Genomic DNA, 14,338 nt, shown 5'->3' on the forward strand with positions numbered 1-14,338 from the left:
GCTAATGGAGCCAGTGGAGCCTGAAACTTCATTCCCCTGCATCATTTCTGCTGCTGCAGTCCCCTCAGCCTCCTCCCTCCCTGCTTTAGCTGTTTTTTTCTGGCTGTATCTCCATCTTCATCTCCCTCCCTCCTCTCTATTCTCATTTCACACATCAGCTGCTCCCCTCGTGTCCTACGGTGAAGGGCCTGACTCAAAGTTTTTAAAAGGACATTTCACATCTTTCCACACATGCTCCACCTACTCATGCTGCACCCCCTCCAGCAGCAGCAGCAGTCGTGCCGTTGCTGTAATGACTATTTTCAGGCAGGGAGGGGGGTAATAGGTGATGTGTGTGTAACTGGCACAGTGTGAGTGTGTGCTGCAGTTATTCTGCTGACTGCAGAAGCTCCACCTGGCAAAGGGGGCCGGCGCATCAGCAATTTGGGATGGAGTGAATGAAGATAAGCTCTGGAGAGGGGAAAGAAGGGATCAATCTGAATGACTAACCGTCCACTAACACCCCCCCCCCCCACACACACACACACACCCACGCGCACACACACACACACACACACACACACACACACACACACACACACACACACACACACACACACACACACACACACACACAAACGCAGGCGCGCACACACACACACTGTAAAAGATAGGCAACCAGATTACGGAAGTCCAGAGCTGCCGATATTAAAATTGGATTCATATGTTAGAAAAATGTCTACATGGTATTTTTTCTTGCAATTTAAGACCCGTTTCTTACACAATTTTCCCACTGAATGAAATTCCCTATAATTATTCATGCAAATATAGTTAGATAGAATGACTATATATATAACAACAAAATCTGCATTTTCACTGATTACCAGTGCTTGAAAAACACTTTAAAAAAACAGTTAAAAAAGCACATCTATTTAGTGTTTTTTGTGGAGAAAATGACTGTAATTATAAAACATATTGTTCATTTAACAAACCAATTGTGTAAAATTACAGAAACAACAGTTTTCTGCTGTAACTCATTTTAAAAATATATTTACAGATTTAAAGTTGTATTTAACTTTAAACAAAAAAGAAAGTATTTGGGAAATTATGCTAATTGTGCAAATGTATCTTAAGTGTATTTTAAACAGAATTCAAATTTTATGTTACGTTTTATGATTATTCAGTTACAGGTTTTTAATTTTATTTCGCATCAGATGTGCAAATATCTTTGTAATTTTGTGGATATTTTTGATCTATTTTTTAAAGTATGGAAAAAGACTGAAATTATAGATTTAGTGTGGTAATATCGGATATATTATTCTAATTATATTATTCACAGTTCTATTAATTATTTAAGGTGATTACCATGTGCACGTCTCTCATTCTTATGAATCAGAAATTGTTGGAAACAGATAAAAATATAAAAAGAAAATACAATGCCTTGATATAGCGTCACCCACAGACAGGAAGCTTTATACAAAAATCTAAAAGTAAGAGTATATTTACTAACTAAACGTGACGAGTGAATGTAAATGTGAGACGCTGATATGGTAGGAACTTGTCAATTACGTGGTAGCCCCTTATTAAAACATATCTGGCTTTATCACTTGTTTTACTCTCAATTTACTAAATGAATCGTTCATGTACTGAAGGCGACTTGAAACTAGCAACTGAGACTATAAACGTATTAGGAAAATGTTTACTGAAGTAGCAATTCGAAATTAGCACTATTTCACTCTTTTTTGCAAACCAAATAAAATTAAAAATGCAGGTTTAAGGCATTTCTGAGGCTATGTCTATGTTTTTTATAGAGACTACTGTCATAATGGCCATTCCAGAGTGTCATATTTGCAAGTTAAATTACTTTGTATGCTAAATAAATTTGAAATGGTAAAAATTATGTAGATATCTCAAACTGGAATTCTGACTTGTAAAAATGTATTCACAGACATGTTGAACTTGAGCTTCGACTCTGAGCCAGCTTACTTTTCAAACATTCTGTGGCACTGCAATGATAACTGCATATAACAGCTATTTTACTGCCATGTTAGAGCAGCCTGAGACTGAAGTTCTAATAATTTTAGACCAGTAGTCTCTGATGTACAGAGCTCTCATTTTCTACAATGTCCTCACTGATGAGACCTTTCTGTTTTACTATTTTGAAATGATCTTTTAATTCTGACTATAAAATTAAGCTACAAAAGATTTTCAACATTCATTTAAAGAAAAAAACAAAAGCAAAACATTGATGCCATGAAGCGATTACAAATGCCACAGGGAAGTTGTGCTGTGTTCTTTTGGGATGAAAAAAGATGCCTTTTTAAAAACATAAAAAATTATTTTAAAAATAATATTGGCAGCACTTGTCTTCCATAAAACATTCTTAAAGTGGTGAGATGGTGAATGCCTCTGTTTGGGGTGAGCGTGTAGAGGATGGGCTGCAGTGTGTGTGTGTGTGTGCATGTGTGTGTGTGTGAGTGCATGACTACCTTTGTGAGGACCGGTTTGAGATTTACAGCTTGAGGACAATCTTGCAAGTGAGGACATTTACTCTGCGAGAGACCTTTAGCAGGCTGCAGTTTAAGGGTTCAGTTAGAATCAGGATCAGACTAAAGTGAGGCTACAAGGCAAGGTAAAGTCACTGAATGTCCTCACAGACAAAACCATGTGAGTGTGGATTAAACCGGTGGTGTGGGGGTGACGCTGCACTGTGGCAGTCTGCCTCGGAAGTTGTGGACGGTGTCACCAGGACATGCTGCCTCCTCACGCTGCTGGATGACAGAGCATTCCCTACGCTGTATGTACGGTGTTCAGAGTGTGTGTTGTAGCTGCTCATGGGATGTACAGTTTGTGAATCAAGGATGATGTTTCTTGACAACTTTGCAGTGAGATTTTGAGATTTTCACTTTGTGCCTGTAGATGTGTCCTGCACTCTTACTGTAATTACAGAGCACTCGGGGAAGAGAAACAGCATTGCAGATAGAAACAGCTGCATGCAGAATATGCCTGAGCTTTTTCTAAATCCTGCACCTATGTGATGTAGCTACAGAAAAAACTTAATGCTACTGTCCTGTAACTCCACCCTCTGCTTGTGTCTCTGCAGTGATCAGACCCCCTGTCCAGTGAGTGAAGATGATTCCTGTCCTGATCTGTGCATTGGTCTCACTGAGTGTAGCAGAAACTGACTTGGATGTTCTGTATCCTGAGCTTGAGCACTCGAGAACCATCTATGTCACAGGTGAGTCTGCACGTTTCTTTGGGACAATGTCATACAGAGTTTTGCAGAGACCTTCTCCAGCGTCCTTTCCTGTGTTTCGTTTGCAACACTTACCCTGCAGTGTCATTGGTTTCCTCAGTTTATCAGCACCGCTATGGCTCAGTGATAAGGCTGCTATGTGGAGGATTGTTAACTTGCTCAGATAGGAGTTATCTCATTAGACTTGCATCAGAGCTTACAGATGAAATCTTTGTGTATGCAAAGATGTCAATGTGAGAAAAACTGTTCTGTAGTTTTTAAAAGTTTTTGCATTCTTACTACAAATGGAATGAAGCAAAAAGACAAGATGTGGCTGTTAACTTTGAATTTTACCCCATTTGACCTTACTTTCTACACAGGAAAGTTTTTTTTTTAATTTATGTATTTATTTTTTACAGAAGGTAGTTACAGCAGTTTTTTGATAACTTTGTAACAATGAGACATGCAGAATAAAGGAATAAAATGTCAGGATTTGAATCCTACAGGACGGTTAATTATCCAGTGGGACAGCACATCAGTATGACCTTCATAGTCTTTAGAGAGTGTATCCTACTGACTGTGGTTAACATGACAATCAGGATTGTATTCAACCAAAGAAAATTCACTGGTCAAAAAAATCAGCTATTTAATCATTTAAACCTGGTTATATTACACTGGAATGAAAAAAAAAAAACTCAGGGCAGACCAGTGTGCATCAGCACATATTCATATGACTTAAAAATAGACCTATGTCTTAGAAGTAGAACTGCTGATCTAGCACAAGACCTATTGACAAACATAACAGACAAGTTAACAGCAGTTTTTAGATGATCTGCCATGTTGGTTGTTTGGCTGTGATATAGTACTGCTGTGTCAGAGTTTACACTCAACTTTTTTGCCACTCATTCGAACAACATGCAGCCAAACCGATGACTTCTTTAACATCAGTAAATGTTCAATAAGTTAGACCTAGCAGTCTTAATTACGTTGGGCCATTTCAAAGTTCTAAAGACACAGGTAGTCTGTGGCTCCCTCTGCCAAATATAATGATTAATCCTGGAAGAATGTTGATGTAGTGCTTTTGTCCTTATGAAAGTAAAACAGTGATTGTCTGACCAATGAGAATTTGGTCAGAAGAGAGCATATACACTAGTCAATCAACCATCCACCTGGACATTACAGCCCTAGTACCATACATGCTAAACATTAGCATGTTTGCAATTTGAAGTTAGCATTAGCTCAGATCCCATCCCCACACAGCCACTAACGTAGGATCTTAGTCTTGTCAAACTGTGCACAGGTCCAGGTTTACTAGATTTTATGCTAACAACCACACGTTGCCTGTGTTTATGAGAATATGGATGCAGATCAAGTTTCTTGGGTATAATCAAGTCACTGTTTTGCAGAAAATGGTCCTCGACTCTCAGTGGTGGCAGAACAATCCAAGGTGGTGTCGAGGCGAGGGGGGAATGCTACGCTACCATGCAAGATCCAAAGGGACCAATCAATGGCACCCAATCGCAAGATGAGAATCAAATGGACCAAGCTGACATCAGACTACCTGAAAGAGGTCACCATTTGTCTTATTTATTGTATCTCTTTATCTGTCTTTCATTAAAACATGTGTAGCATTCCTGAAGATCAGTACCACATTAAAGTTGGGGAATGCTCCACTGCTTTTCTTTCACTGTTTTTCTTTGGAATTAAGTATGAACTTGATTGACCTGTCAAACAGTGAAGGTGGACATAGTGACCCGTGTATAGTTGGTAAACAGAAACACTACAATATACTGGTAAATAAAAAATGAAAACAAGTACTGTATCTGTTGATTGCTGCAAAAAAGGCAAATGTCCTGTTTTGTTCACAACCCAAAGATATTCAGGAGGATTCACAAAGGAGGAAAGGATTCTAAATGATAAACTGATAATCAAAATAGTTGCAAAATGTACACCTGCAGTGCAACAGTGCAGGTTTCAGATATGTTTTGGAGACAAACAGAGGAATGTACGACTGTAAATAATGATTGTAGTCACTGCTAATTAATCTATAATTGCTTTTTAGCAATAGCTTGGTCTTTAAAATATCACCAAGAGAATAACCAGTATTTTCTTTTCTTAATGAATGACTCTGCTGGTAAATTTTCTACTGACACAACAGAAAAATCCTGAAAGTTTGTGAGTTTACAAGCTCCTTCGGCTGGTAAAACTCTGGTATTTGCGTTTCATAATTGGGCCAAATTGTATAGAAGTCAATGAGAAAAAGACCTTCCATAAGCAATAGCTATTTCTACAGTCTTTAGATGCATATAAGTAGTGTGAAAAGTACCTCTTCTCATCTTGCTCCAGGTGGATGTGTTTGTCGCCATGGATTATCACAAAAGGAGTTACGGCAGTTTTCACGGACGTGTCCACCTACAAGGATCCTCTCCTATGGACGCTTCATTGGTCATCACGGAAATCACGTTAGAGGATTATGGGAGATATAAATGTGAAGTTATCGATGGGCTGGAAGATGGAACAGTGGTGGTGTCCCTTGACCTTGAAGGTAACAATATGAGGGTTATATAATCTTCAACTGTCTGAACCAAAAGCAGGTTCTGGCAATTTTCTGCTTCTACCCCATCTTTACTCACGGTGGATTCATTTTTCACTGCAATGTAAAGTAGACTAGTAGTAGACTGGAAGTAGAGACCTCAGTAATATCTTCTGTGCAATATGATACAGTTAGAATGAGATAAAGTCATTCTTAAAAGCCAGATTTTTTTGTTGACTTAGTTATTTTTAAAATAAGAAATGTAACTATTTATTTAACTAGGATATTTCACCATGCTAAATGTATCTTCCAACAACTTGTTCCTCTGTATACTGTTTCTGAGCCATGCTGCATTTATTTTATTGATCCAGTATATTTTATTTTCCTCTCAGTCTCTCTTGTCGTCTCCTCTCTGCTCTGTGGAAACACAGCCTGCAGTTCATTAGAAATTTCTCAGAATTTTTGTCATGACTGTCAGACAGTTGATTTACTAATTGCTTTAGAACTGCACCAATCAATCAATCTTTATTGGTCATTACACACTTTCATATACAACGAAATTTCATTTGAGCTGCCCTGCCAATGACAGCTCAGGCTGCTGCGCAGTGCTGCGCGCACCTTTCTTGAGGAAAAAAGAAAAAGACATGTTGGGATCTGGGTAGGGATAGCAGAGGGTAAAAGAAAAAAAAAAAGGCTCGTTGTACCAAATGAAACCTCCAATGTTGGGAAATTCAATTTGAGAAGGAACCTAAAAAAACAAACCCGCAAACAGGCAAAGCATGACGTTAGACAAGGATAGTTGGGATAAGGATGTAGGGTGGTGGAGGGGGGAGCACTGCACAGTTAGCTGGTTCCTGTGCAGCAGTGCACGGATTCCTGACTCCTGTGCATAGCGAGGGAAGCTTGTGGAGGCGGGGGGGAGGGGGGATATGGAAATGTGTGTGTGAATGTTTAGCTCAGTCCTCAGTTCATGAGTCCGAATGTTTGTGTATGCGTGTAGCCCATCTTCTTCCGTCTCAGACCTCCGGTCACCAGAATTAGTTTTTGTTTTCTTTCCATAGTCTGGTTAGAGAAAAAAGTTTGACTTTTTTTTTTTAATAAGACAAATGTGATTTTTATGAAATAACTCAATTTGAAGGTTAGATTTGTCTAAGTTTTCACTTGACTGACACTTCAGATGAGTAGTTTGTGACCTGTTGGAAAGTTGTAAATCAAACATTTTTTTCTGTATTTGCAATCTCTGGCTGTTACAAATAATGTGATTTTGGCAATCTTTTAATGACAGCATGCTTTTCAAAGCCAAATGGGAAAGAATGAGGATGTGGTGCAAAAATAAAACATGTATAAAATCTGTTTGTACAGTAAGAGGCTGCAGATGATCTAAATTTAGCTCCAGGAGCAGAGACTGCTTGGGGGAATGTCAGAGGCAAGTGTAAGCATAGTGTGCATCAATGTCAGAGCAGCTTCATTATGTTTGAGGATAGCCAGAGACACCAGCTATTACAGCCTGAAGCAAAAAAAACGCTGGCAGCGCTAACAAAGAAACAGCTGTGCTTACACAGCGAGACACACTCTCAGTCATTAGGATAAATAACTCGATTGAATAGAAAACTCAGAGGATGGATGCAAACTTGGTCTGCTAACTGTGGTTTCTGTCTTTTCCATGCAGGTGTTGTCTTCCCCTACTTCCCCCGCCTTGGTCGCTACAACCTCAACTTCTACGATGCTGAGCGGGCATGTCGTGACCAGGATGCCATTGTGGCGTCCTTTGATCAGCTGTACGACTCGTGGCGAAGCGGGATGGACTGGTGCAACGCTGGCTGGCTGAGTGACGGCTCAGTGCAGTATCCCATCACCACCCCCAGAGAACCATGTGGGGGCAAGAACACTGTGCCGGGCATTCGGAACTATGGACTGAGAGACAAGGACAAGAACCACTATGATGTGTTCTGCTTCACCTCCCACTACAAAGGTGAAAGACACGATTATATCTTTATTTAACCAAATTATTTCTGGTGGGTCGGACCTCTTTCAGTGTGCAGAAAAAAAGACATGAGTTTGCCATGAGAATTTTTGGATGTTTGATATTTGACCTTTTAGGAGTACACTATACAGTCTAAACATATAAGCGTCACTGGATTTAACAAATTCTACTTTCTTTACACCTGGTATTAAACTGCCAATTCGCAAAATTGATCCTGATTCAATCTAAATATTCAAATTGGTTTTGTTAGTTTGGTGTATCCCAGGTAAAGAAATGCACTGTATTTGCATAGGTGTTGTTTCTTTGTCCTTTTCTTGAGCTGACATCACTGCTGGTACCCATAGTTGTTTTTTTTTTATCACGCTTGCTTAAGCTGGCATGAAGTGATGAAGTGAGTTTAGTGGCCTGTCACCTTGAGAAGCTGATTTTTTTGGCATCAAAGTTGAAGCCCCAACTGCATTTGCAGACTGTCTTCAGGCATTTTAAACATTGTGTGTTCCAACTGTGAGAACCATCCCTCTAGAACCTCCTTCAGGAATGTTTTGAGGCAAGAAGACAGTTCCCACTCCAGGGTAGGTACTTCTGAGCGGCCCTGAAAAACTACTGCAGAGGTCTCAATGCTTATTGGTTAAACTCAAAGACAAACAAATATTTTTTTGCTTGACCAATGACCTGGTTCAGTAGCAGTCTTCTTCTATTTAACATTACCAGATGTTACTAGTTAGTAATAAATGGCATAGGCAATCTGAAACATTTAACAATGAGGCTCTTTTAAGCCTACTTTAGGCTTCTTAGGCCCTGTGACCTCAATAGCTATCCATCCTCTCCTGCTTGACTGATGTTACTCTGCAGTGTTGATTGGTTATATATGGTGTCATGAATGGCTTTGAGCTTGGACTTCAGAACTGGTTTATTGCTGCTTCAGGCTTTGCTATGCTCAACCCAGATACTAGACTCTCAATATCAAGCTCCTAAATGACAAATGGGCACTGCCACTTTGCACAGGTGTTGTCATTTGCTTCTGGGGTATGGTGAGGTGGAATCAAGGGGTTGCTTTCCACTGCAGGAACTCTAGTGCAGGTATGAGGTGGTGTTAACACTTACAGGGATGGCCCTATAATCATCCCTTTCAGCCTTTTTGTTTCTACAGTCTGCCATGTCAGATCTGTAACATTTAATGTTTGTGCCATCTGACTCCACGCATGACTCCCTGTGCAAAGACAACAACTAATAGCATATGTAGGAATGATGACCGTGTAGGAAGTAGAACATTTTAGGTTTGTTACAGTAACCTACCACAATTCAGAAACACCAATTAACCTCAGTATGTTTTTGGACCGTGGGAGGAAGCCGGAGTACCTGGAGAAGACCCACACATACACAGGGAGAACATCCAAATGCATAGAAAGATCCCAGGCCCAGGCTGAGACACAAACTGGGGATCTTCTAGCTGTGAGGCGATAGTGCTAACCACTGAGTCACTGTGAAGCTCTATGTACAATTTACTTTTCCAAAAACAGCCCCAAAAGATGTTCTATGGGGGCAGTTTTGGGGTTGAAATAGGCACAAGGGTTTGGGCCTCCCTACAACGTCCTGCAAGTTCAGTGGAAAACTGCCTTTTAGCATCAGTTCTGCGGAGCTGTCAGGTTCAGATGATGCAATCTTAACATACAGTCTGTTATCCAGCTGAGGTAGTTTGTCTCGTTGGGTATATTTGAATATGACTGTCAATACATATGGATGAGTTTCCTCCATGGGGTTTCTGGGCTCACTTGCAGAGACAGGTTGAAGAGTTCACACATCCAAAGGGAATTCAGAGTAGAATCACTGCCCCTGGTTGAGGCATCAGATCGTGAACCTTCCATTGCATGTTCCCCGGGCATATTCCACTGATATAAGAATGAGGAGTGGATCCAGTACAAACTGGGGAGATTATATATGTATCTCATCTAGATTGGGAAGACCTTGCGACAGGGACATCTGAAACATCAGAAAATAGACGCATGGACTTTACATCTTTGTGCTCATCTGCCTGTCTTTTACCCTCACAGGTCGGTTCTACTACCTGATCCACCCTTCTAAGTTGACCTACGATGAGGCCGTCAGGGCGTGCCAAAAGGATGGTGCTCAGATTGCCAAGGTCGGTCAGATGTACGCCGCCTGGAAACTGCTGGGCTACGATCGCTGTGATGCTGGCTGGTTGGCAGATGGCAGTGTCCGTTATCCCATCTCCCACCCCCGACGACGCTGCAGTCCCACGGAAGCTGCCGTCAGGTTCAGTGGCTTCCCCGACAAGAAGCACAAGCTGTACGGAGTGTACTGCTTCAAGGGCCACAACTGAGCTACAAACACACAACCTACAAACACATACACACACAAGCATGCACAAACACTCAGAGAAGGGAATCTGGAGGTATGAACACACACTCAAACTGTGATGCTTTATTTCATGGAAACCTTAAGACATTAAAGTCAGACAGATTCATGTTGTTGCTTTGTAATCTGGGACCTGATACTCTACGGGGGATAGTTTACACATATTTAAGGTTCATATTATTTAATCAAATCCTTTGAGAGGGGTGGGCGGGTTATTTTGGGGGGGGTGAGGGTTGGAGGATATCACAGCTACAGCCATACTGTCATTCAAGAATGGACAAGGCATGTCTGAACTGAGAACAGTTCAACAGCAAAACGTCTTATGTTGGACTGACACTTTGGGCACTTATCTTGTTTTTGTTCAAGACCTGGAACAACAACGCCATGAAAGACGCCTGCAAACAAGACGAAAAGAGAGTTAGGAATACAAGCAGAGCACAACTTAAGTGATCTTTGCTGTCCATTCTTAACAAGGTGCTATGACTGGTACTTTGTACTTCATCTGACCGTCCAGTATTTTATGTTTTTATACAAATGTGTTGGACCAAACATCAGTGTCATCACCAACATGAATAAGAAATAGGAACATCCAACTGTTAGCTTGTTTATGTTTTCTAAATACGTAGAATGTGATAATCTAGAAATGTATTTCTGTTAATGACTATTTTTTGATATACAGTAGAAATATTTTCATTATTATTTCTGTTTTTCTGGCCAAACTATCCAAGTCTCATTGGTTTACATGAAACATACAGTAACAGTGGAAACGAAAACTCCACAGTCTTTAAAAACAAACAAAAAAATTGCACTGAACTTATAGAAGATGACACCTAGAGGAGAAAAGATAAGGCAAACAGTAGCTCGCCCTTTGCAGCAATACAAAATGCCTGGCATAAATAAATACAGTGCTGTTCTAGAGTATTTTTTCAGTATGAGCAGTGAAGTAGACTTTAGTGGCTGTATCTGTGTTTGGCTTGAACTTCAGAGCATGTCTTAGCTTCGACAAGCACACAGCAAAACAGCTCCCAGAGTAGATTTACTCCTGTTGCCTATCTAGCGCCTTGATAAACTGCTATTTTTGATAAAACACTGTAGTTTCTTAAAGTGAATGAGCAGAGCCAGGCCAGGCCCAGGCCGACTGGTGATCTCATCCCTCTGTACGCAACTCCACTGATTAGCCTTATTTCACTTAGCTATGAGTGTTTACCTGTTATTCAAGGTCGTATCTTCAAAGCTGTTGTCATGATCCCATAGATGCCCCCACCCAGAATTACAAAATGTTTGCTGTAAACAACACAAATAGAAACTATTTTCTTTTTCTTCCATTCGTCTCCGCTAGTGGTGCTAGCTGTGGCAGGCCTGGGCACTAGCCAACAGCACAAATTTTAGATGGAAATGTGAGGTTTAGCAAACAATTTTAGTTGTCCTTAAACTTGTGAGGTTTTGACTACAACATGGGAAGTTGTGTACATGAATTGCATGCCGTTTAAGTGGCAGCATTGTCTGAAAGCTGTGAAAATGCGACTGCTGACCGATAGCCCATCTAGCCCCCAAGGCCAACCATTTAGCTAATGAATAGGTAATGAATTGTAGGAAATGCAAAGCATAAAAATAGAAGATTAGGCCATAAAGGATATCAACATTTCCATGTGATTCTATACGATAAAAAGTACCATATATTACCTTATTATCAATCCAAAAACAAACTTCCATGACCTCTACCAAATGCATCTTAAGTTGTCAACCACTAACCATTTACAATAATGTATGCTAACCTAAAATGAGCAACAAATACGGAAGCAACATTAGCTACCTAAAGTTGGCCATTTTCTGTTTTTTAGGCTATCATTCATACTTAGAGGGGAATTGGTGTAGGTAAACTTTATCTATGTCGATGTTGATGTCTAAATCTTCTTCACATTTGCTAAATTATCAACCTTGCATGTTTTAGTTGCATACTTTAAGCAAGTCCTAAACAACAACCTGTTGTAGCGAACACATACAGCCTGTACAATAAGATGGGATTAAAAATGTACAAACAAGACAAAATTTTACAAATTTAAAAGGTATTGCCAGATGAAAGTTGCAAGACGATGTCACATACACAGCATCAATGACATTGTGATGTCACTACTGTATTTACACAAAAAAAATCTTAAAAGTAAATAAAGAAAATTGACACATTACACACACTGCTACAAATTCACACTACACATGATATATATTAACAGGCTTATCATTAGCTGTTATTATTGTTAGAGCTGTTCATAGCATCCAACCTCTCTAGTATAAATGAAAAGGAGCCAAATACATAGCTGCAAGTGAAATTTAATTACATTTCTATTCACACTTTTTTCTTTTCTCTAGCAGGGGCTTTGATTGTTTTGGGCAGACAGTAATGCAATAAAGATGCAATCTTTTCCTGAATACCAGGTAGAAAATAAGGTGCTGAGGTTAATGAAGGAAACAGCTTGTGACCAAATCCCGGAGTTACGTACAGAGAGCTGAAGTCACTGATGGGACCAAGCATGCCCTAAGTGAGCATGGTTTTCCTGGCAGCAACTAGTTCCCTGATTGCTATCGAAGCTCTGCTAGACTCAGCTGTGAACTGGCTGACCTGTCTCTGAGCTCACCGATCAGACCCAGCGGGCCTGCAGCCAACCGGCACCAGCCTGCTGAATGAGACAGAAATACACTACATAATCAAAATACCAGTAATTCCTGCATGGAGGGCTTCTTCCATGTATGGATATCACGGTAAATGGTGCTCATTGATCAAATATAAGGTCACTGTACATGGTCACAGCTGGCCCAGGCTCAGGCTTAGGTCATCAACATGGCCCTGGTTAGAGCCCTGCTTTACTTATCACTAAAGAACTGCTGGACAGACTTATAAAAATATCCTCCGGTAATGATAATGAACTTTACAGAGCAACTATGAGGTAAACTCCTATTGAAAAGTCCAGTGTAGTGCTGCAAAATTACATTTGTTCCTTTTGTATTATTGGATTGGTTTCAGTTATAATAAACAATCTGCAAACACTTTGTATGTTGAAGGAATATGCTGACATTGTGAGGAGAGCAAGTACCGATACCAATCTCATTTCTGTTCATTAAATTTGAGGCAACAGCCACAGGCTTGGTAGGTTAGCTTAGGAAAAAAGATTGGAGACTCTGGGGAGCAGCTAGCTTGGTTCCGGTGTATTTAGCACAGTCCACCAATTGCTTCCTCCTGTTAGTAGTCATTATTCAATGCTAAGTGAAGCTAATTGTACCCTGGCTGTCCAGGACTTCAAATTTAAAGTAGTAATGCTAGTGGTTTCTATCTGTTATTAGTCTTCATCTACACTAGCAAGCAAGTCATTTCCATTTGTTACCAACCATTATTTGTGCTCAGTGAAGCTAAATGTCCTCTCGTTCTCCAGTACTTTAGATTGAGCATAGCCAAATGCTAAGCTGTTTCCCTCTATTAGCCTTTATTTATGCTAAATGAAGCTAATTGTCCCCAGGCTGTCCTGTCCTCTATATTTAGTGAACATACATGAAAGTAGTATCAGTCTTGTCAGCTCACTCTTGGCAAGAAAAGTGTATTTTAAAAAATGTCAATTATTTCTTTAAAGCTTTAAAGAGAGCCCAAATCTGATGGCTTTTATTTTGTGCATTGTCTGTCTAATGTTGTAAATCTGAAACCTTGTTAATTACTGCAGCGTACAAGGAGACCTTAGGGACCCAAAGATAAAAAAGGACAATAAAACCTTACATAAACCATGTCTCTGCCTCTGTCTTTTTACACAGGCATCATTGAGTTCGCCTATTATCGGAAATACATCACGACGACTTATGAGCAATCACACTGCAGCTGCAAAAGAAAATAAAAGTCAGCAGAAGTTCACGTAGGCCAGAGCCTGGCTGTAATTGACTTTCAGATGGCTGTTTGCAGAGGTAATGCAGTGATGTGCCTGACGTGTTTCCAAAGGGAGGGGAGCTGCTTACACCGAAATGTTTTCCCAGCAGAAACAGCGAGGCCATTCATGGTGCGGCTTTCAGTTGATTCGTTAACTAAAAATACAGCCTGTTGCCTGTTGACTGTTTTAGGAACTTAGTGACGGCATGTTGGTGACATGTTGCTTTTTCATGTTGATTCTCGTGTTGGTTTCTAGGAGGCTGTTTGAGCATGAACAGGTAGGATAGTACAGCTGTCAGGCCACAATTTATCGGTGTATTTACCTAG

At 40.2% G+C, this 14,338-nt stretch overlaps 1 protein-coding gene across 2 annotated transcripts in view; it reads left to right on the forward strand.

Annotated features, from left to right (window-relative positions):
• LOC111580624 (hyaluronan and proteoglycan link protein 1-like) overlaps window positions 1-13,877 on the forward strand; it is a 36,351-nt gene extending 22,474 nt beyond the window's left edge. Inside the window, exons 1-6 of one of the 2 annotated variants that reach the window (XM_023288448.3) lie at window positions 2,619-2,776; window positions 3,083-3,217; window positions 4,621-4,784; window positions 5,561-5,759; window positions 7,417-7,719; window positions 9,783-13,877. In XM_023288448.3, the coding sequence (XP_023144216.1) occupies window positions 3,112-3,217; window positions 4,621-4,784; window positions 5,561-5,759; window positions 7,417-7,719; window positions 9,783-10,072 (1,062 nt within the window). In that variant the 5' untranslated portion in view covers window positions 2,619-2,776; window positions 3,083-3,111 and the 3' untranslated portion in view covers window positions 10,073-13,877. Of the gene's footprint in view, window positions 1-2,618; window positions 2,777-3,082; window positions 3,218-4,620; window positions 4,785-5,560; window positions 5,760-7,416; window positions 7,720-9,782 lie in introns of those variants that run through there. The other variant, XM_023288447.3, reaches the window with a different exon arrangement.
• Window positions 13,878-14,338: the final 461 nt, after the last annotated feature.

The sequence above is a fragment of the Amphiprion ocellaris genome, chromosome 17 (genome assembly GCF_022539595.1).
Source record: "Amphiprion ocellaris isolate individual 3 ecotype Okinawa chromosome 17, ASM2253959v1, whole genome shotgun sequence".
Classification (NCBI taxonomy): Eukaryota; Metazoa; Chordata; class Actinopteri; family Pomacentridae; genus Amphiprion; species Amphiprion ocellaris.